The sequence below is a fragment of the Cavenderia fasciculata genome, assembly GCF_000203815.1.
Source record: "Cavenderia fasciculata unplaced genomic scaffold Scf_EU5ZYIE02H8LDV-5, whole genome shotgun sequence".
NCBI lineage: Eukaryota > Evosea > Eumycetozoa > Acytosteliales > Cavenderiaceae > Cavenderia > Cavenderia fasciculata.
The window spans coordinates 1,112,768-1,133,184 of record NW_004457639.1 but is presented as its reverse complement, the minus strand read 5'-3'; the positions used below and the strand labels follow the sequence as shown (position 1 = coordinate 1,133,184).

Here is a 20,417-nt window from a genome sequence, read left to right as displayed (position 1 = left end):
TTGTTTTGTTTATTTTATACACCACCGACAAGGATATTATTGATTGGAATATGAATCAACTTTACAAAGAAACCAATGAAACCCATAATAGCAAAACCAATTAAAGTAGCAAGTGCAATCTTTTGGAATTCTAGAAATAGTACAATTGTTGTATAAAGAATATATGTATTGTATGTATAAGTATAAAACACTCTTATAAAAGATATGATCATCATCTGAATCGTGTGATCTCTGTCTATCTAATCTTTTACCATTTTGATCTGGCTTGGTGCACTTGCGGAACAAACGCATAGAATTCTTAAAGAACTCCTTTAATGGAGCGGCGGTCTCTTCTACTAAATCCATTGTAATGTATTTATATATATATAATGTAATAACAAATGAACTGACTTTTTTTTTTTTGATGGTGAACAGAGACCACTTCTTTTCAAAAAGTCAAAGTTTTTTCAATCCCCAAAAAATTTTAAAAACCTCAAACACACAGAAGTTCAGAATTAAGTTATTTGTTGTTGAACTTGTTTGTCTCTTTCAAAAACAAAACTACTGTCTTACAAATAACATAATATTATTATTACTACTTCACACTATAGTCTTGATATTGAATGAATATGAATTATGATTATTTTTTTGATCATTCATTATTTAATTTATTATTTTCGATTCGATTGACACTTTTCCAAAATACCTATTCTCTCTCTCTCTCTCTCTCTACCGCTGTTCTTTACAGAGTAATAATAAAAATAGATTAAATAGTATACTGTTATAATTATTACTTGTAAATTAAATTTGAAGGATTCGTTCGTTTTTTTTTTTCGTTTTTTCGAATTCTTTTTTTTTTTTTTTTTCTATAACGAGCAAGCATATTCGACGTTTTTGTGATAAGTAATACGTATTACTATTATCTCTTATCTTATTCATTCTATCTATCAATCAATCATATAGAAGAGAGAAGACAAGATGGAGGATGATACTAAAAGAAAGGCACATCGCAAGTCCAAAGTCGGTGTCAAAGCTCAAAGAAGAAAGGATTCAAATATAAAAAAGGCTGGTCAAGAAGAGAGTTTAAAAGGTCGTAATCCAAAGGTATGAACAATATAGAATAGAATACAATACAATAGAGAATTTGGAATATAGATATAGAACAGTTTGATTAATCTCTTTATCTATCTTTACTTTTACTTTTTTTTTTTGAAGGCATTTGTAAATGCAAATAGATTTGCAGCATTAAAAGCACAAAGAAGAGCACTTGATTTACAACAAAAGGCAGTTAATATACCAGTAGTTGATAGATCGGGGACGGCCGATGAAGAACCACCATTTGTAGTGTCGGTGGTTGGACCACCGGGTGTTGGCAAGTCGACGTTGATCCGATCGCTCATTAAGAATTACACACGTTATTCGGTGGGTGATATCAAAGGACCCATTACAGTGATTGCAGGCAAGAAGCGTCGTCTCACCTTTATCGAATGCAACAATGATCTCAACTCGATGATTGATACTGCCAAGATTGCCGACTTGGTACTGTTGATGGTCGACGCATCGTTTGGTTTTGAAATGGAGACATTCGAGTTTCTCAATGTACTGCAGACACACGGGTTCCCCAAGGTCATCGGTATACTCAACCATTTGGACGAGTTCAAAGACAACAAACGTTTGAAAAAGACTAAAAAGAAACTAAAGGATCGTTTCTGGACCGAAGTGTATCAAGGTGCCAAAGTATTTTATTTGTCTGGTATCTTGCACGGTAAATACCCCAAGCAAGAGATACACAACTTGGCACGTTTTATTGCCGTTGCCAAGTTTATTCCACTCAGTTGGCGAAACACCCATCCCTACGTACACGTCGATCGTTTCGAAGACATCACCGACCCCGAGCGTGTCAAGCACGAGCCACAATCCGACCGAAACATCTGTCTCTACGGGTACATTCGTGGCACCTATCTCAAGCCACACATGAAGGTCCATATCCCCGGCTGCGGAGACTACCACATGAAATCGATCACTCCGCTCGCCGACCCATGTCCACGTCCCGACGAACGTAAACGTATCCTCAATGGTAAAGAACGTCTCATCTATGCTCCCATGTCTGATATTGGTACCATCATTTATGACAAGGATGCTGTTGTCATTAATATTCCTGAAAGTCAATTACAATATAGTCGTAAATTGGCTATTGAACAAGGAAATGATAATCTTGAAAGAGAAGACGATGGAGAGGAAGAGGAGGATCAAGATGATGAAGATGAAGAAGATGGAGGATTTAAACATCGTGGAAATCTTGGACAAGCAATTAAAATGGTTAAAAAGTTACAAAATTCAAGAGTTGCCCTCGATGAAAAGATGCAAGAATCTCAACTCAAACTCTTTTCAAATAGTAAACCAATCAAAAATTCAAGAGTTTCTGAAGCCGACCTAAATACTATTCAAGATGATGATTATTATAGTGAAGATGAAATGGAAGATTTAAAAATCGTCGGAAATAGTAAAACTAAAAAGGTTGAATCTTTGGAAAAGGATTCAAATGGTCGTATTAGAAGAAAGGTTCATTTTATGAATTTAAACAAAAATCCAACTTTACTTGGTAGTGATGATGAAAATGAAAATGAAAATGAAATTGATATGGATGGTGAAGATCAAGATGAAGATGAAGATGATCAAGACGAATCAGATGATGAAGAAATGGAAGAAGGATCAGAAGGAGAGGAAGATCAATTAGATTATGATGAAAGTGATCAAGAAGAAGAAATTGATGATGAAGAATATTTTGATTTAAAAAAGGGAAATGACCAAGATGGATCAGATGAAGAAGAAGATGATGATGATGATGAATCATCATCAGAAGAAGAAGAATCATCATTATCAACAGTTGAATCATCAAAATGGAAAGAAAAAATGACAGAATTGGCATTAAAGAATAGATCAAGAAAGAGTACATCTGCCAATTTAAAACAATTAATTTATGGAATTGGTATAAATGATAAACCATTACAATCATCAGATGGAGAGGAGGAAGAATTATTTAAAGTTAAAAAGGAGGTTTATTTAAATTAAATGAAGAAAAGAAAACAATGGAAACCAATGGTATCAATGGTTTGGATTCATGTAAAAATATAGCAAGCATTCATTTGACGTCGGTGTTTTCGGAAAACAAGGAAATCAATCAAATTTTGGTCGCTAGATTCGTAGACAAGGACGAATTGACAAAGATTGGTGCTATTGGTCAAGAAGATGCCGATGATGATAAGGTTTTATTTGGTGATTTTGAAGATTTGGAAACTGGTAAAAAATATGGTGCAAATGAAAAGGATAGTGATGACGAATCAGGATCTGATGATAGCTCATCAGATTCAGAGACTTTAACAAAAAGAGAAGAAAGAAAAAAAGAAAGAAGAGAAAAATTAAAAGAACAAGTATTTGGTGAAAATGGTGGTGGAGATGGTGGTGATGATGAAGATTATGAAAGTGCAAGAGCTCAAAACAAGTTGAGAAAAGAATCAAAGATTCAACAAATCAATAGAAAATTTGAATCTGGTGAAACTGATTTTATTGGAGATTTACAAGAAGCTGCCAAGAAACAACGTGCCATCAATGAAAAGGAGTTTGAAGGAGATGATGAGTATAGTCGTACCCAGTATCACGGTTATTCAATTGGTGCCTATGTCAGAATCGAGTTTGAAAAGATTCCATGCGAGTTTTCAATCAACTTTGACCCACGTTATCCCGTTTTGGTCGGTGGTCTCTTGTCCAACGAGGAGAATCTTGGTATGGTCAATGTTCAAGTAAAGAAGCATCGTTGGCATAAGCGTGTCTTGAAATCAAACGATCCATTGGTCATTTCAATGGGATGGCGTAGATTCCAAACCATGATGCTCTATTCCATCCAAGACATTAATGGTCGTAGTCGTATGCTCAAATACACCCCATTGCATATGCATTGCCACGCCTCGTTTTATGGGCCAATGACACCACCTGGTACCGGGTTTATCGCCTTTACCACCATCCGTAACAACCAACAATCGTTTAGAGTGTCGGCCAACGGTCATGTACTCGATCTCAACCAGTCCATCAATGTCGTCAAAAAACTTAAACTCGTCGGTCGTCCCTCCAAAATCCTCAACAAGACTGCTTACATTAGCGGTATGTTTAATAGTAATTTGGAAGTTGCCAAGTTTGTCGGTGCCACCATTCGTACAGTCTCTGGTATTCGTGGTCAACTTAAAAAAGCTGTCAAACATGGTGGTGAAGGTACCTATCGTGCAACCTTTGAAGATAAACTCTTGATGAGTGACATTGTCTTTTTACGTACATGGTATCCCATTTTACCAACAAAGTTTTATAATCCAGTCACCAATATCTTGCAAAAACAAAAGGGTGAATGGCAAGGTATGAAGACAGTCGGTCAACTACGTTTTGAAAAGGGTCTTCGTGCTCCCATCAAACAAGACTCGTTGTATCGTGACATTCATCGTACCGAGCGTCGTTTCCGTCCACTCGAAATCCCATCCAAGCTTCAAGCTGCCCTTCCATTTGATTTGAAACCAAAACGCTCCCACGTCATTACCAACGAGGCAGATGCCCTCCTCTCGAGTCGTGCCGTCATTATGGAACCCCACGAAAAACGTGTCCAGGATCTCATCACTCGTTTGGAAATGATCAAACAGAAAAAGATTCACCAACAAAATCAAAAACAACAGGAACGTGTCAATGCTCACAAGGAGAAATCGGCCAAGGAAGAATTGGAAAAACAACAACGTCTCAAGGATCAATTCAAGAGAAAGATGAAATTGGAAAGTTTAAAGGGTAAAAAGAAACAAAAGTTTGCTTAAAACAAAATTAAAAATAAATAAAATATTATCGTTATATATATATATATATATCTTTTTTTTTAAATTATAGATTAATAATCAACAATAATGAAAAGTACTATTTAGACACAATTTAGAAATAATTCATTGATTTATTTTTTTGTTTGGATATGATAAAGTTTCAAAAATATATACACTCATTCCTCTTCATTTGAAATTAGAGTTAACATTCTATTCAATAGTATAAATAATACTATTTACTAGATATTGTGGTGCATAATACTCCCCCAATTTTCTTTTCTAAATAAATCTATCACAATTCTCACAGGAATTATTTTAATAATAGTTATTCAACAAATTAACCACAATTAGTACTACAGATTATTATGTCTCGGAAATGATAGATTATGTTCCCAAAGGTGTCATGTGGGTTGATCATTTAAAGGATAAAGCATGACTCACTGTATTCGATCACACACAACAATCATACACTACTTGAATGTATCCACGTCCAACCACGAGCTCCACTGTTTGGAATGGAGTTCCGTTCTTGGGCGAGTTATGCTATTTATTTGTTTTAACATAAGTAGAAGATGGTGAGTAGAGTCTTGAAAATCTTAAATATCAAACAATCTTATCAAAAGAGATCAAAAAATCGCGCCTATATTTTTTTTTTTTTTTTTATAAATCTGGACTCTAGTCGTCGGACAATAGAGTAATTATGGTTTATTTGTTTTAATTTTAATTAAAATAGTTAGAGTTTCTGTTAGTATAGCGGCGCGCCTATAAATTTTTTTTTTTTTTTTATTAAATCTGGACTCTAGTCGTCGGACAATAGAGTAATTATGGTTTATTTGTTTTAATTTTAATTAAAATAGTTAGAGTTTCTGTTAGTATAGGGACGTTTTTTTTTTTTAAGCATCTCATTTCGTGGCATCCACCTGTAGGGTGGAGCACTACTCTTTCGATTGCGAAGTTTTATTGATTGAAGTCTTTGTTTGACCAGCAATGGGAACTGAGTTTCCAAAATAGAAACAAGTCCAATCTGTTTTTTTGGGGTGCCAAATGTCTGTTCTATTTCCATCCAAGCAAAAATGGCAAGTCTTGGTGGGAGCTATTAGTTCTATTTGTTCATCAATACGACGGGAAGCTTCTTTACCTGTTGAATCGAGGGGGGCTGAACGGTTCTGTGAGTTACGATCCATAGTTCTTTTGTCAGGTTAGTGACCAGATCGTGACTGTTGGAGGGAGTGCCCAGTGTCACCATCCATATGTATGTGTGTGTCGAGTAATGGTTGGTGGTTGTGTCTACACCATGATTATCTATCTTATATCGTTCTGTTGTTCGTATTGTTATGTTGTTGATTGATGTTTTGATGGGATGTTGATGATGTTCATTTCCAATTGTAATAGTAATGTGAATACTGTTTTCAAACTGTATTGACTTGTTGTAATGATAATTAAATTCCACCTAAATTATTATTCCTATTGTTTCGATACTGTTTTACTATTGTATTGTGTTGATTAGAGAAGGAGATGGAGGAAGGAGCGAGATATTTTTTTTGTTATTTTTTTTATTTTTTGTTTTTTTTCTTGTTGGTGATCTTTGATATAGGCAGTGCTTATGCTCGCTCGCGCCCCTTATTTATAATAATGATAATGATATAAATAATTGAACAAGGGGCACACTAGGGCAATTAGTTGTGGCTTTTAGTGAGTGTGAAAAGAAATAGTAATGTTGATAAAAGATAGTTGATGATTGAGTGAAGTTCTATAGTACTCTATACGTAATTCTCTGTTTCTATCTCTTTCTCTCTATTACAGAAAAATTCCAAACTCGTTAGTATAGGGACGCCTATAAATAGGTGAAACTTGTTTTTGGAAACATCCAAAAAATACGCTTCTATGGCTCAGTAGGCAGAGCATGCGGCTGTTAACCGCAGGGTCGTTGGTTCGATCCCAACTAGGAGCGACTTTATTGCATGTTTTTCTGGCTGCCGCCTGGCCACAAGCCAATTTTTTCATTATATTCTTGTTCTACACACAATTCCCTACATTTTCATCCATATATCATTAAAATTGATCAAATCCTGACCACCAAAAACTTCAACCATGGTATAGTGAATAAAAACTTCAAAAAATATAAACCACATTGATAAATTGGTTGATTATACAATTTGTGTTACCCTTGCTATTAAATTCTATATTATCATATTTGGACATGATGGATAAATATCCTTCCATTCTTATCATGTGCTAAAAATCCAATGTCATTAAACTATTTGTAAATATATTAAACATGATATTATAATTTATACTATTTATCCATTTTAAAGTCTTGCAGGAAAGTATTTTTGATTGACTTTATTTATTTTGAAATTTAACCTTTCGATGAGTAGAAAAAGTTATGCAAACCCATTTTAAAAAAAAAACATTCAAATTATTATAATTTGATTTGTTATAAGGTGACTGACAGTCTTGCACCATTCATGTCTTTCTCTATCCAGTGCTTCAAAATGGTCGAAAGAATTGCCAAGTTCATTTAATGAAACTATTTCATTGTGTCTACACCTCTTTGAACTATTGATTATCTCAAGCAAAAAAGTAGGCCAACTTGGCCTTTGACCAATTATCGGTATTGCTGTTGGTGATTAGAAACACGTTTATAGATATCTATATTTTGATGTTGACTCTATCAATGTCTATTTTTTGTGTCAAACTAACTATATTATTTGGCGTATATAGAATCAGATGTCGGATCATCCAAATATTATTAAAACAGATGAATAAATAGAAGAGATTTTTCGAAAAAAAGCCTCTAAAAGTTGGCAATCATGTGGTCGCATTCTTTACTCCAAAATCATTTGTTCTCACAAGAAATTGATGTATTGGAACACTTTTTTTTTTAGCAAATACCGATTTTTTAGATTGCCGTCATGTGATCCACCAGGATTGAGTTCATTGAGATATCTTTGATTTTGGACAATCTAGATCTAACAGATTCGATCCATTCCTTAATGCCAAGCACTTGAGAAAATCTTGTAGGGTGCACAAAGTGGAATTTGAAATGTCTAAAAGGTAAGATACCACTTTTTGAACGGTTTTTTTTTTTTTTTAAAGTAATTCTTTTCCTGTTCTCTCCTATCGGGAAGAGTAGTACTCAGAAGTTACAAAGTTTTATTAATTATACATTTTAATTGACCAGCAAGAAATAAAGATTATCTCGAGAAGAATTAAAGTTAATTTGTTCTGGGGGTTGTCCATGTCTATGATACATGTTATATGGACGTTGATCATGTATCTTATTGTATAGTGTCAAGCATGTTGGATTGTTTTGGGTTGTTGCTTGTTCTAAAAATAAATTGGTTAAAGATATCGCTTTTTTTTTTTTTTTTTTTTTTTTTTTTTTTTCTCAGCACTATAGGCTGTAATATTGTGTTATATAATTATTCTATGTTATTATTATTTAGTAAATTATTATATTATTAATATTATTATTGATAGATGAAGAGAGAATAGAAGAAGATGAAGGTGTTGACGCAAATATGACACCCATCTTCTTCTAATTTTAGTACCATACTTGCGGTGAAACCTTAAGCCTTGGGTGCTTCCAAGACCGACTGCCGCTCTCAACTCTCGCGCCGATTTACTCCCCATTGTGGACACTCGTCTTTACGTGTTGCATATTGTATTTGAGATGTCAGATGGCTTTCTATCGCGACGGCCCAGTAGGTCCTCCACTACCTTCCCGTTACTTGTTGCAGTCTGGCTACCCAATCTCCTACTGAGAAGGGGAAACTAACCCGGTCATCCTTCCGTGGGGGTGTCCTGTCTCTAGATCCCTAGAGTCGGATGGTTTTTCTCCTCAATCCCCCCAATTGTGGTCAAGTTAAACGTTGGCGCCAAAAGTAAAGTTCGAGGGCAGGATTCGAACCTATGACCTTTACGTTCCCGGGGTAGCACACTCCCGACTCACTTGCCACGCCATGCCCCTTTTTGGGCTGGCGGCAGGGGTATTTTTGCGCTGCGCGGGTAATTGAGAACATCTTAAAGTCAGGATGGTGTAGTTGGTTATCACATGACCTTTACACGGTTAGGGTCGTGGGTTCGATTCCCACTCTTGATAATAATCCTTTTTTGCATGTCTGTTGATGGTGGAGGAGGAGGAGGACTAGGACATACACCATGACCATTGTAAATGGTGGAGGACATACTCCATGACCCTTGTTGAGGGTGGAGGAGGATGACCATGACCTTTGATGTCGATGGTCCATGCTTGTTGATGGTGGAGGATGAGGAGGGTGACCATGACCCCATCCTTCATGGTACTTGGTACTTGTTGATGGTGGGCGGCCACCGTACTTGGTGATAGCACAACCATATACTTGATGATGGTGGATACCCATGGTACTTGACCTTTGTTGACAATGGTCGATGGAACTTGGAACTTGGTCATCCCTGTTCTTTTTTTTTTTTTTTTCAAAAGCTGTATTAGTTAAAGAGGAGATAAAGACAGAAGACAGATAATGTAATAATTACAAACTAGGTTAAATAATCAATTAATGTTGGTTAGGATAGGTATGTAAATCATGATGGTTCTTTTTTTTTCCTTGGCTGCTATGTAAATACAAACATTTACTAACTTCTAATCTACTCTATTACATAGTGCATCATTTGTTAAATACTCAATACCAACCTACACCATCAACAACAAGCGTGGAAGGTCATATCATCATTATCATCATCAAGTACAATGGGGGTCCATAGTCAACAATGGTCATGGTCATCCTCCATCAACAAAGGCCAAGTACCATGTACCTCCCCCATCAATGGTCATTCCTCTCTCTTTCTCTCTCTTTCTCTCCCCCCTTTTGTAGTGATTAACCTTTTCAGCTTCAACAATACATAGTTGAATAAATTCCTCTCTTGAATCTCTTGTATATACATAAGAGTGGTTTTTGTAAATTGATTGGATTGATATTGATTATATAATAAAGAGTGGACATCGTTGTGTGATTGCATTTGTTTTAGGTTATTCCGAAACACTAATTCAAGATCAACTGGGTTTGGAAATTGTTGGCCTCTTTGTTGACTACTGTATTGGTGATGATGGTGCCGATCTCATTTTGGTTTTTTTCAGCCTCCCCAGGGGTTGCCGACGTAGGTACAAAAAAGGAGGAGGAAAAAAAAACAAGTCGCTCGTCCTCAACTTTTACTCTGTTCTGCAAACATGCACAACAAAGAACAATCAATAAATAGATATAAAATCTAATAGAGAGAATGTATAAATTATTATTATTGACAGCAGTCTTTTTATTGGTCTGTTGTACTAGTAATGCAGCTGCTCAATGTATGTACATATTCTGTTTTATTGACCGACACAATCCCACTCACTCACTCATTGAATACTACTAACTATTATTTTGATCATTATAATTTAATATTGAATTATTTTATTTTTTTTGCTTGGTATAGCACCATCGTATAATCTTTCAAGTTTATCACAATACAACAATGAAATCCATGCAAATGGATACTTTGGTACCAATTCATCAATCGTCTCTATAAAGATTGATCAATATTGGTGTTCACTTGTCAGTTTCAATAGTACCAATATCGGATGTAGCTTTGGAAGTACAGTGGGTTTATTGGGCAACAGGACGATCACTATCATAATCGGTGATGATGCTGCTGCTGCTGCTGCTTTTTTGAGTGGTACAGTAGTCATTGATTATTCAATCACTAGGGTTGTCTACAATAGCGAAGAAAACTCAATCACAATCGGTGGTGCTCTCAGCGGAACTGGTCAAGTTTATAATACAGCCATCTACCTCTCCTCCTCCTCCTCCTCCTCCTCTGACACACACAATCAATTGATCAACTGCACTATGTATTTTGTCAGCACATCAGAGGTGAAATGCAATTTGAACGAGCACGTACCATCAAATATTTATACGGTCTACTTGGTCCTTGACGTCCTTACCACTTTAAACTCTACTGTCAATATCAGTATGTAAACGTAAAAAATATAGAATACATATACATATACATATATTCTTTATCATTCATTTATTAACCCGATCGATATTATTTATTTATTTTAAAAAGTAGAATCTGATACTTTTGTTTTGAATAATATATCATTATTTAGTGATACGATGACTATCAGTGCCGATGGTCAATTTGGAAGCAATCGGTCATTAGTTTCAGTGTGGATTGAACAATACACAGAGTGTCCACTCGTTAGTTTTAACAGTACCACTATAAAATGTAGTATTGCCAATATTGGCGCGATTTCAACTGGACCACTGGCTGTCACTATCAAAATTGGAGACATTGCTCTATTGAATGGTACCGTCTTTTATGCTCCTATCGATTATTCAATCTCTAGTATCTACTACAACAACATTCAAAGATCAATCAGAATCAATGGTAATAATCTTTCATACAACAATAGTATTGATGGCATTAGGGTATTACTCACGTACCGTCCAGGCCAATACATTGATTGTCCCCTCACATCTGCCAGCCCTTTACACATTAATTGCCAGTTTTCGAATAACCAGATTGTAACACCCCAAAGAACCTATCAAGTTACCCTTACAGGTCCAAATTACCATTTATTCTCTACTATTTATATTTGTATGTATATATGTAGGATAGGATAGGATAGGATAGGTTTATTTATTTTTTATTTATTTTTTTTAGCATCTGCCAATGAACCAAACCATTACTTTGGTTCTTTCCATTCTGTTCCTAATTCATTGGGACTTGGAGTGAATGGATCTTTTGGTGATAATTCTGACAATCTCAATATTACAATGAATTCTGGTAGTCGATTGTTTGATTGTCAAGTCAACCACTTTACATCTACCTATTTGATATGTACACTTGGAAGCAACTACCCAGTCAATGGAGGATACTACCAAGTCAATGGTGAATTTGCAGATGGCAATGGCACCAGCAACAGTTTAGTTATCTATTTTGAACCAATCCCTTCCAATTCATCATCATCATCATCAAATAATGATTCATCATCATCAAATAATGATTCATCATCATCAAATAATGATTCATCATCATCAAATAATGATTCATCATCATCATCAAATAATGGTTCATCATCATCAAATAATGGTTCATCATCAAATAATGGTTCATCATCAAATGATTCATCATCATCAGATGTTACATGTAAATTGAGTCGATCAGGTAAACTCAGGGTAGAGTATCCAGGTGACGCTCCAATCAACTGTACTTCAAAAGGTATCAGTGAATGTAATGCTCCTGGTGGATTCAAATGTCTAGGCCTATTGAGCTCATCATTGACCCAATGTTTTGCTCCACATGAAATCGTTTGTCAAGCTTCATCGATTGTCTGTCGTGCTGGTGGTTTGTCTTGTTCCATTGAAAATGGCCAGTTGAGTATCAGACCCGATACAGCAGTAGTAGTTCCAGGTAGTAGCGACAATTCACAATCAAATTCTAATCATGCCTCATCATCCACATCATTTTCTACATTCCTTATCATCATCATCTTGATCATTTCCATTTTAATTTAAAAAGAATAAATTAATATCCAACTATTATAATATTTACAAAGATTTTTATTTAATTTAATTTAAACATCTAAATGATTAATATCATTATTATTAGTAGTAGTAGTATTTGTCGTAGTAGTGGTATTGGTATTATTATTATTATTATTATCATTATTATTTTGATTATTTTGATTATTTTGATTATTTAAATCTGCACCAAGTACTTGATCATTATTTGATCTAATGGGTTCAACCTGAGGTAAAACAATTGCCGAATCAATACCATCTTGAGCCGAAACATGTCTTGATAATACCTTGTCTCTAGTATCATTCAATTTTAACAATTGTCTTGTCAGATTATCGATTTCATTGTCCAGATTTTGAATAGACTTTTTAACGCTTGCATTCAAATAGGCTTCCAATTTATTCTTTTTTTCCAATTGTTCTACTGTCAATGATTGACTTGACATTTCTTTTAATGTTTCTTCAATCCTAAAAGTAAAAAGTTAACAAATAATACTACTAATCTATCTATCTATCTATCTATAATACATTACACTGTAACCTTTTTAATCAATTCATCTCTTTCCTTTTCCAGTTTATCAATTGAAGTTGATGTTTTATTCATTGCCAGTGATATTTCAAACTCTATATCTTGACCTTCTGAAATATCTTGTTTAGCTTGATTTATTGCATCTGACATGTCTGTAACCATTTCTTCTTGTTTTCTTTCGTTTTCTTTGCTTGGTAAATATTGTTTTATAAATTGATACATTGAAAATAGAAAGTAGAAAGAGTAGATATAGTATAGAGAGAGAGAGAGAAGGGTGTGAAAATGAAAATAAATAAAACTAAATTGATTCTAATAATAAAATGTGAAAGTATTGTCTATTATAGTAATAAAAATAAAAAAATAAAATGAATGAAATAAATAACTGACTCGTTTTTGAAACCCCAAAAGAAGAAGAGAAACTAAATTTGTTGAATTTCATAAAAGTTGGACGTAGTCATCAAGCTCCTCAAAGTGCTATAATAAAAAAAAAAAATTATTATTAAAATTTAAATTGATGTAAAAGTATCAATGAAGAGAGCTAAAGAGAGAGAGATTTAAAAAAAAAAAAAAATTTTAATTTCATTTGATACTTAACAAATAAATGAATAGTAATAATAATAATGAAATAATAGTAAACAAAAATGATAAAGAAGAATTATCTTTATCTACAACAACAACAAATATATCATTTTCTAGAAGAGATTTAGATAATCAACAACAATTGGGAAGTCATAATAATCCCAATATAACGATACTTGAAGAGGAACAATATGTAGATGCAATGTCAAAGATTATACAAAGAGACTTTTACCCAGACCTACCTCATTTAAAACAACAATTGGAATGGATGGATGCACTCGAATCAAATGATACAACTAGACTTCGAACCATTCAAATGGAAGGAATCAAGAGAGCAACTACAGATTATCAAAGAAGAAATTTACAAGCTACACCTCAATCATTTGATACTCCTAGAAATGAAAGAGATAGAGAAAGAGAAGGAATGGTTGATTGTGTACAGCAAGAAGAAGAGATATCATTACCAATAGACATTACAAAAGATTATGGGTTGGATGAATTTGTAGCAAATTTTAGTAGTCAAGATGATCAATCCTACATGAAACTACAAGACATTCAAAAGCAACGAGATAAAAATAGAGCATCGTATCGATGGAACAATGAAAAAAAGAATCAACAAAATCAACTATTATTAACAAACGATAAACCAAATCAACCTCAAACTTGGTCCTATACAATTAAAAATCAATTAATGTTTATACCAGATAGTAATAATAACAGTAATAATAGTATATTACCAAAAAAAGAAATTGTACATTCAAATACAAAAATAACAATTGTAGATAAAGATTTGGATGAACAAGAAATGATGAATCAGCATAATCAGCCGACACCAATGATGGAATTATTATCAACACCTTCAATTATACCTGGGATTAGTGGTAGTGGTGAATCATCACCAATGATGACATGGGGAAAGATTGATGGTACACCACAAATATTACAACCTCAAACTCCTATTCCATCTTCATTAAGAGACAATGATGATGGAGAGTATAATAGTAAAGTACCAGCTTTTAAAATACCACAAACACCAAAAAGAGAAAAATTAGCAAATCAATTATTACTTCAAACTCAAAAATCAAAACAACGTACAATTAATAGTAATAATAGTTCACCATTGAGTAAATCAAATCTACTTGGTGGAAATAGTCCAATTTATAATCCAATATTTAAAAAAAACAACACTCTTCAAAAATCACCATTATCAAACAACAAATCATTTCAATCATTATCACCAGCCGCTAAACATTTATTATCTATACGTTCATCTCCAATGAGAAAACCAATAATAAATCAAAATAATAAAAAATAAATAAATAAATAAAAAAAAAAAAGAAAAAGAGATGGGTTTTGAGCTTGTTTTTTTTTTTGAAGTTCATTCATCTTTTTTTGTTCTATCTGTATATTTAATCTTTCATTTATCTATCAATCTATCTATCTATTTTCTAAATCATGATTAACGTTTATGAAGGAATCAAAGGAGTAAAGAAAGTTAAAAGTTTATCAAATGAAGATATACAAAATGCAACACAATTGGGATCATTACCATCAGGTGTAACTGTACTATTAACAAAATCTCATGTAGAATTCTCTGTAGCATTAGAAGGAAAAAGACAACAGTAAGCAATAGTAAAACAAAATATAAAGTATAATATGTGTATATTAGTACTAATATACACATATCTTTATCTCTCTCTCTATCTTTATAGAACAGACGATGTTGTTTGGTTAGGTTTTCATTATAGTAGTTCATTTCAAAAGTTTCAAAAGTAAATAGAATAGATATAGAATAGATAGTAATAGATAGTATTAGATTGATTAATTCTTCTTTTATTATTTTAGATTATTTGCAAAATCATTACAAAATCCTAGTTTTGAAAATATTCAAGCTTTATTACATGTATGTACAAATCAAATCAAATCAAATTGAATCTATATATTTTATCTAATTATCTTTTCTTTTTTATTATCTTATCTTAGAAAACATTAACAACAAAATTTGAAGATCCATATTCATCACCATTATATATAACTGGAACCAATGATTCAAAGGCATATTGGACAGTGTCATTACCAGATAAATCGATATTTGGACATATCCCACTTCACCGATCCGATTCATTTCACAGCCTTCAATCCTACCCTATTATTCATTTAGAGTTTTCAGATATGCAAGTCATCATTGGTACCGATTTGGATAGAAATCAATTATTCCCATCCTATCCAAACATTGATACACTCTACACTCAAACACTTCGAAATATAGATCCAATCTTTTCTCAACATAAATGGTCTTCAACTGTAATCCCAAGTATTAAATCTAACGAAGATAATAATCAAAATAATAATAATAATAATAATAATTCATCCTCTTCTTCACTTCAAAAAACATTTTTAAACAAGAATCAATTTGATTTGGAAAAATTGTCAAGATGGTTTTTAAAGAAATTTAATCCTGTTCATCCATTGACATTTGTGTATGGAGTGTCATTTTATAAAAAGGGAGTGACCAAGACCATCGACATGATGACACTAAAGTCGTCGACCTCTGGTAAATCGTATATTGTCAATTTGGTTCATACATTCCGTCTTTCACCTCAACTCGATTACTTTAAAGACACTGAGGCACAAAAGAGCTATGAAATTGAAAATCTTCCCAAATACATTGCTTCCTTTTCAGATTTGGAACGTGATTGTCAAATCATCAAAAACCTCATCCCTTCCACTTCAGTCTCCATCTATAATCCATTTTTCGAAAAACATACTCATCGTAAATCAAATATTCCTTCTCCTCTAACTTTGGAATCAACTTTTTTTAATGAACCAGTAAATCAAAATCAAAATAATCAAAATAATCAAAATCAAAATACACATAAAAATCAACAACCTAAACAAAATAGAATAGATGACAATATTAATATTGATTTATTAGCAAATATAATTGGTAAATCAGTATTTGATTTTAATCAACAACAGTAATAATAATAATAATAATAATAAACAATCATCAATCTCAATCAAAAAAAAAAAAAAAAAACATTTTTTTATCTGTTTTTTTACCTATTTTTATCAGATTAATCTAAAAAATTTTAATACACATGTACAATTTCAAAGACACACTGACTTTATTAATTTATTTTTCTCTACTAAATTTAGAATAAAAAAAAAAAAAAAAAAAAAAAAAAAGTCATAGGTCTATTAAAAATTTTTGATTACTTTCACACTACACCCCCTCCCCTCCCAATTAATATTATTGTAATATTTTTATTTTTTTTGTTTTTCCAATCTTAGATTCTATTCACATGTGAGACACTCATTCTTCTCGACAACCATTCTTTCCTCCTCCTCCCCACTTCCTACTACATCATCATCATCTTCTTCTTCTTTATCATTATCTATTCCATACAATTAATATTAACACTTTAAAATATTAATATTAATATTTTAAATTTAACGTCTGGAACGATTTTTTTTTTTAATTCCATCTGTTAAATACATTTTTTAACCACTCTCTCTCTCTTGGTTTGGTTTCCTCATCCTCCTCATATTCGTCGTCGTCGTCTCTACTTTTTGTCTTGAATAGTTCTGTCCGGACAGACACTGCATTATTCCCCCTCTCTCTTGCTTGTTTGTTTGTTTGCCTGTTGAACAAATAAACAAGATAGAGAATGAAAGAAAGATCATCACCAATGGATTACCATGGAAAAGGAGGAGGTGTTGATTCAATGGTTACCATTTATATGATGTTATTCATTCTTTTAGGCATTATTGTCAACAACAAGTACAAGAATATTATTAAACAACCATTTAAACAAAATATTCATCATTTTATCAAACAACAAATATTAAAACATCATTTAATTAATAATAGCCATAATAATAATAATATTATTGATCCAATCATCATTGCAAAATTAAAAAAAGAGAATAATTATTACAACAAGGAAGAATTTAACAAGGATAGATACAACTATTGTAACAATTATTACTATTCAAATATACAAATATTTATACTTGATAGTATTTTACCCGACATGAATAATATTAGAAATACTACCTCTTCCTCATCATCATCATCCATTTCACTTAGTTCATCATCCACTTCAATTAATAATCAAACTCCAAATCATACTTTAAATTCTAGTATTAATAATAATCAACAACCTCAACAGGGTATTAGTGGAGGACCATACTCTAGTTTTCTAAGAGTATTTTCTTCATTGTCAAAAAAATCAAATTCACTCTTGTCATTACCAACTCCTTCTTCTTCTACATCAACTTTACATACTGATAATACAATTATAACTCAGCCAACAAAAATGATTAAATTAAATAATAATAACAATAATAATAATATTAATAATAATAATAATAATAATAATTTAATTCCATCTTCGATTCCAACATCGATAATGATAGATTCACAACAACAAATAGAACCACAAGCATTACATAATTATTTTCAACAAGATCATCAACAACAATTTATATTTGATATTTTCTCCATTCCAACCGAAATGTTGGTACATTTACTTTCCTTTTTCCCAGCCCGTGATCTTTGGAAGATGAGTCTTGCCTGCAAGAGAATGTGGCACATTGTCGAAGTTTTCAAATTCTGGGGCAACTTGTTTGAACGTACTTGTCCAAGAATATTTTATGCCATGCAATACAATTCTCGTTGGACTGCTAATCCTCCTCAAATTAAAATGATCCTTTGTTTAATGGAAGATCTTCCAGAGGTAAAGAAAAAAGAAAAAAAAAAAAGAAAAAATATTTATTTAATATATTTATTAATTTATTTTTGGTTTTAGGAATTTTGGAGACCACATGATGGAAATGATGAAAATGGACAAATTAAAAAGATAATTGGTATAATGAAAGTAAATCCACATAGTTCATTGATTCAAAGAGAATGTTGTTATATATTGAAACGATTATCATATAGACAAAGAAAAGAGGATGAGCACGAAGCTCTTATTGCAAGATACGATGGAATCAAATTGATTCTCAATGCAATGAAAAATCATCCACTTAATCATGGTGTTCAAGAAGATGCTTGTGGTGCACTTGGTAACCTCACATGTGACAGTCCCAATAGCTTTGGTGTCTATTCAAACAATAATTACTTGGAAGTGGTTGAATTGGATGGCATCAAATTGATCCTACAAGCAATGAGAAATCATGTTCACAATCCAGGTGTTCAATACAATACAAGTTTTGTCTTGAGAAATCTAGCTCGTAATGATCTATCTGAAAGTCGTGTTGCTCAAGAAGGTGGTATTCATGCCATCGCCACAGCAATGAGAAATCATCCAAATCATATTGGTATTCAAACTCAAGGTTGTGGTGCTCTTAGAAATCTTGGTTGTAATGGTAAGAAAAAAAAGAAATAGAAATAGAAAAAAAAGAAAACTAATATTTATTTTGTTTATTTTAGATAAAAATAAAGTTCTAAGTGCAAAAGAAGGAGGAATTAATTTAATATTAAATAGTATGAGAAATTTTGCTTCTCATCCAGATTTACAATTAAATGGTTGTGGTGCCCTTAGAAATTTAGCTAGAAATGGTAAAAAGATAAAGAAAGAAATAATATAATATAAATCTTTTATTTACATTTTATTTATTTTTTAATTGTTTAGAAAAAAATAAAGATTTAATAACAAAATTGGGAGGAATTCAATTAGTATTACAAGCAATGACAAATCATTATCAAGATCCAGATGTTCAAGATGAAGGATGTGCAGCATTGATTAATTTGGCATATCAAGATGAAACCAATGAAGAAACCATTGCAAGAGAAGGTGGTATTAAATTAATACTTCAAGCAATGAGAAATCATCCATTCCATGCTGGTGTACAAATGCAAGGTAGAGGTGCTTTAAAAAATTTATCTTGTAATCGTATGTATAAAAGATTAAAAAAAACAAACAAAAAACTGGATAATAATATTAATTTACTTACTTACATTCTTTTTAGCCAAAAATAAATTAACAATTGCAAGATCAGGAGGAATTAGTTTAATGGAAATTGCTTGTATAAATCATCCATCATATTCAAATAGATTTTTAGAATTAATGAGAATACTTCAAAGTGCATTAGAAGAAGCACCACTTCATTAAATAAATAATAGTAATTAATAAAATATTAAAAAGTTTAAAAATAGATATCATCATCATCATCATCCCTATCAGTTGACATGTAATTTTTCTTTTCTCTTTTAACTTACACAGATTAAAATTAGAATGATATTTATAAAATTAGATCATGATGGTTGAATGATTTGACCGTGACCCACTGGATATACTATTAAAAATCTTTTTACTTTTTTTGTCTGTATCTAGATTGATTTTTATATTCTATAGAAGGAAAGCATAATATTTATCCAGTACATTGTGTGGGTGTGATGTGATAATGATTTATGTCAACCAAATCCAAATAAAGAAATATCGTGAGCAATGGATGGTTAAAAATAAATACAAACTTGGAAATTTTAAATTAAATAATACATACATACAATGTCAACTCTCTGTGTCAGTTACTACTAGCTAGCTAGGAAATAAATGGTTTGACAAGAGGATGGATATTTTACAAAAGTAATGCGGGTTTATGAATTATTGTTATCAAAACCAACAACAGTGAAGATAATTAATTAATACCGGATGGATACTGGATGGATGTTGTGTGAGTGTGAATGATGATATGAATGATGGGATTGACTACAAATTTATTTTTGTAATATTGCTAGATTTGGTAGTCAATCCAACACTCTCACACACCACTCTTTCAGAAATATTTAATAATACATCTAAACAACATAGTATAATTTATTATTATTATTATTATTATTATTATTATTATTATTATTATTATTATTATTATTATTATTATTTCATTGATACAATGATAATTAATTATGATGATGTTTTTGAGGAGGGG

The 20,417-nt window shown here is 32.2% G+C and overlaps 8 protein-coding genes and 2 non-coding genes across 10 annotated transcripts; 7 read left to right on the top strand and 3 right to left on the bottom strand.

Annotated features, from left to right (window-relative positions):
- Positions 1-14: 14 nt before the first annotated feature.
- sec61g (protein transport protein SEC61 gamma subunit) lies at positions 15-345 on the bottom strand (the record flags this gene model as incomplete). The annotated part of the gene is made up of 2 exons (XM_004354131.1): positions 15-130; positions 192-345. The coding sequence occupies 2 exons, from the start codon at positions 343-345 to the stop codon at positions 15-17; spliced, it is 270 nt and encodes an 89-aa protein (XP_004354183.1).
- A 612-nt stretch (positions 346-957) lies between these two features.
- On the top strand, positions 958-5,594 carry bms1l (BMS1-like ribosome biogenesis protein; the record flags this gene model as incomplete). Its single annotated transcript, XM_004354130.1, has 6 exons — positions 958-1,083; positions 1,195-3,024; positions 3,153-4,800; positions 5,027-5,046; positions 5,152-5,224; positions 5,560-5,594. 6 exons carry the CDS (start codon positions 958-960, stop codon positions 5,592-5,594), a joined length of 3,732 nt encoding a protein of 1,243 aa, XP_004354182.1.
- Positions 5,595-6,704: 1,110 nt separating this feature from the next.
- Positions 6,705-6,777, top strand: DFA_10276. The gene has a single exon. It is a non-coding gene; the product is annotated as a tRNA-Asn (tRNA).
- A 1,221-nt stretch (positions 6,778-7,998) lies between these two features.
- DFA_10274 (uncharacterized protein) lies at positions 7,999-9,827 on the bottom strand (the record flags this gene model as incomplete). The annotated part of the gene is made up of 3 exons (XM_004354129.1): positions 7,999-8,156; positions 9,082-9,268; positions 9,711-9,827. The coding sequence occupies 3 exons, from the start codon at positions 9,825-9,827 to the stop codon at positions 7,999-8,001; spliced, it is 462 nt and encodes a 153-aa protein (XP_004354181.1).
- On the top strand, positions 8,858-8,931 carry DFA_10275. The gene has a single exon. It is a non-coding gene; the product is annotated as a tRNA-Val (tRNA).
- Positions 9,828-10,085: 258 nt separating the features above from the next.
- On the top strand, positions 10,086-12,367 carry DFA_10273 (uncharacterized protein; the record flags this gene model as incomplete). Its single annotated transcript, XM_004354128.1, has 4 exons — positions 10,086-10,155; positions 10,281-10,814; positions 10,914-11,447; positions 11,514-12,367. The coding sequence occupies 4 exons, from the start codon at positions 10,086-10,088 to the stop codon at positions 12,365-12,367; spliced, it is 1,992 nt and encodes a 663-aa protein (XP_004354180.1).
- Positions 12,368-12,426: 59 nt separating this feature from the next.
- Positions 12,427-13,049, bottom strand: DFA_10272 (uncharacterized protein; the record flags this gene model as incomplete). Its single annotated transcript, XM_004354127.1, has 2 exons — positions 12,427-12,838; positions 12,904-13,049. 2 exons carry the CDS (start codon positions 13,047-13,049, stop codon positions 12,427-12,429), a joined length of 558 nt encoding a protein of 185 aa, XP_004354179.1.
- A 451-nt stretch (positions 13,050-13,500) lies between these two features.
- DFA_10271 (DiGeorge syndrome critical region 14-like protein) lies at positions 13,501-14,793 on the top strand (the record flags this gene model as incomplete). The annotated part of the gene is made up of 1 exon (XM_004354126.1): positions 13,501-14,793. One exon carries the CDS (start codon positions 13,501-13,503, stop codon positions 14,791-14,793), a length of 1,293 nt encoding a protein of 430 aa, XP_004354178.1.
- Positions 14,794-14,933: 140 nt separating this feature from the next.
- DFA_10270 (uncharacterized protein) lies at positions 14,934-16,893 on the top strand (the record flags this gene model as incomplete). The annotated part of the gene is made up of 5 exons (XM_004354125.1): positions 14,934-15,100; positions 15,191-15,250; positions 15,324-15,381; positions 15,462-16,456; positions 16,773-16,893. 5 exons carry the CDS (start codon positions 14,934-14,936, stop codon positions 16,891-16,893), a joined length of 1,401 nt encoding a protein of 466 aa, XP_004354177.1.
- A 256-nt stretch (positions 16,894-17,149) lies between these two features.
- Positions 17,150-19,600, top strand: aarA (Aardvark; the record flags this gene model as incomplete). Its single annotated transcript, XM_004354124.1, has 5 exons — positions 17,150-18,220; positions 18,293-18,854; positions 18,919-19,047; positions 19,121-19,381; positions 19,458-19,600. The coding sequence occupies 5 exons, from the start codon at positions 17,150-17,152 to the stop codon at positions 19,598-19,600; spliced, it is 2,166 nt and encodes a 721-aa protein (XP_004354176.1).
- Between the last annotated feature and the right edge of the window lie 817 nt (positions 19,601-20,417).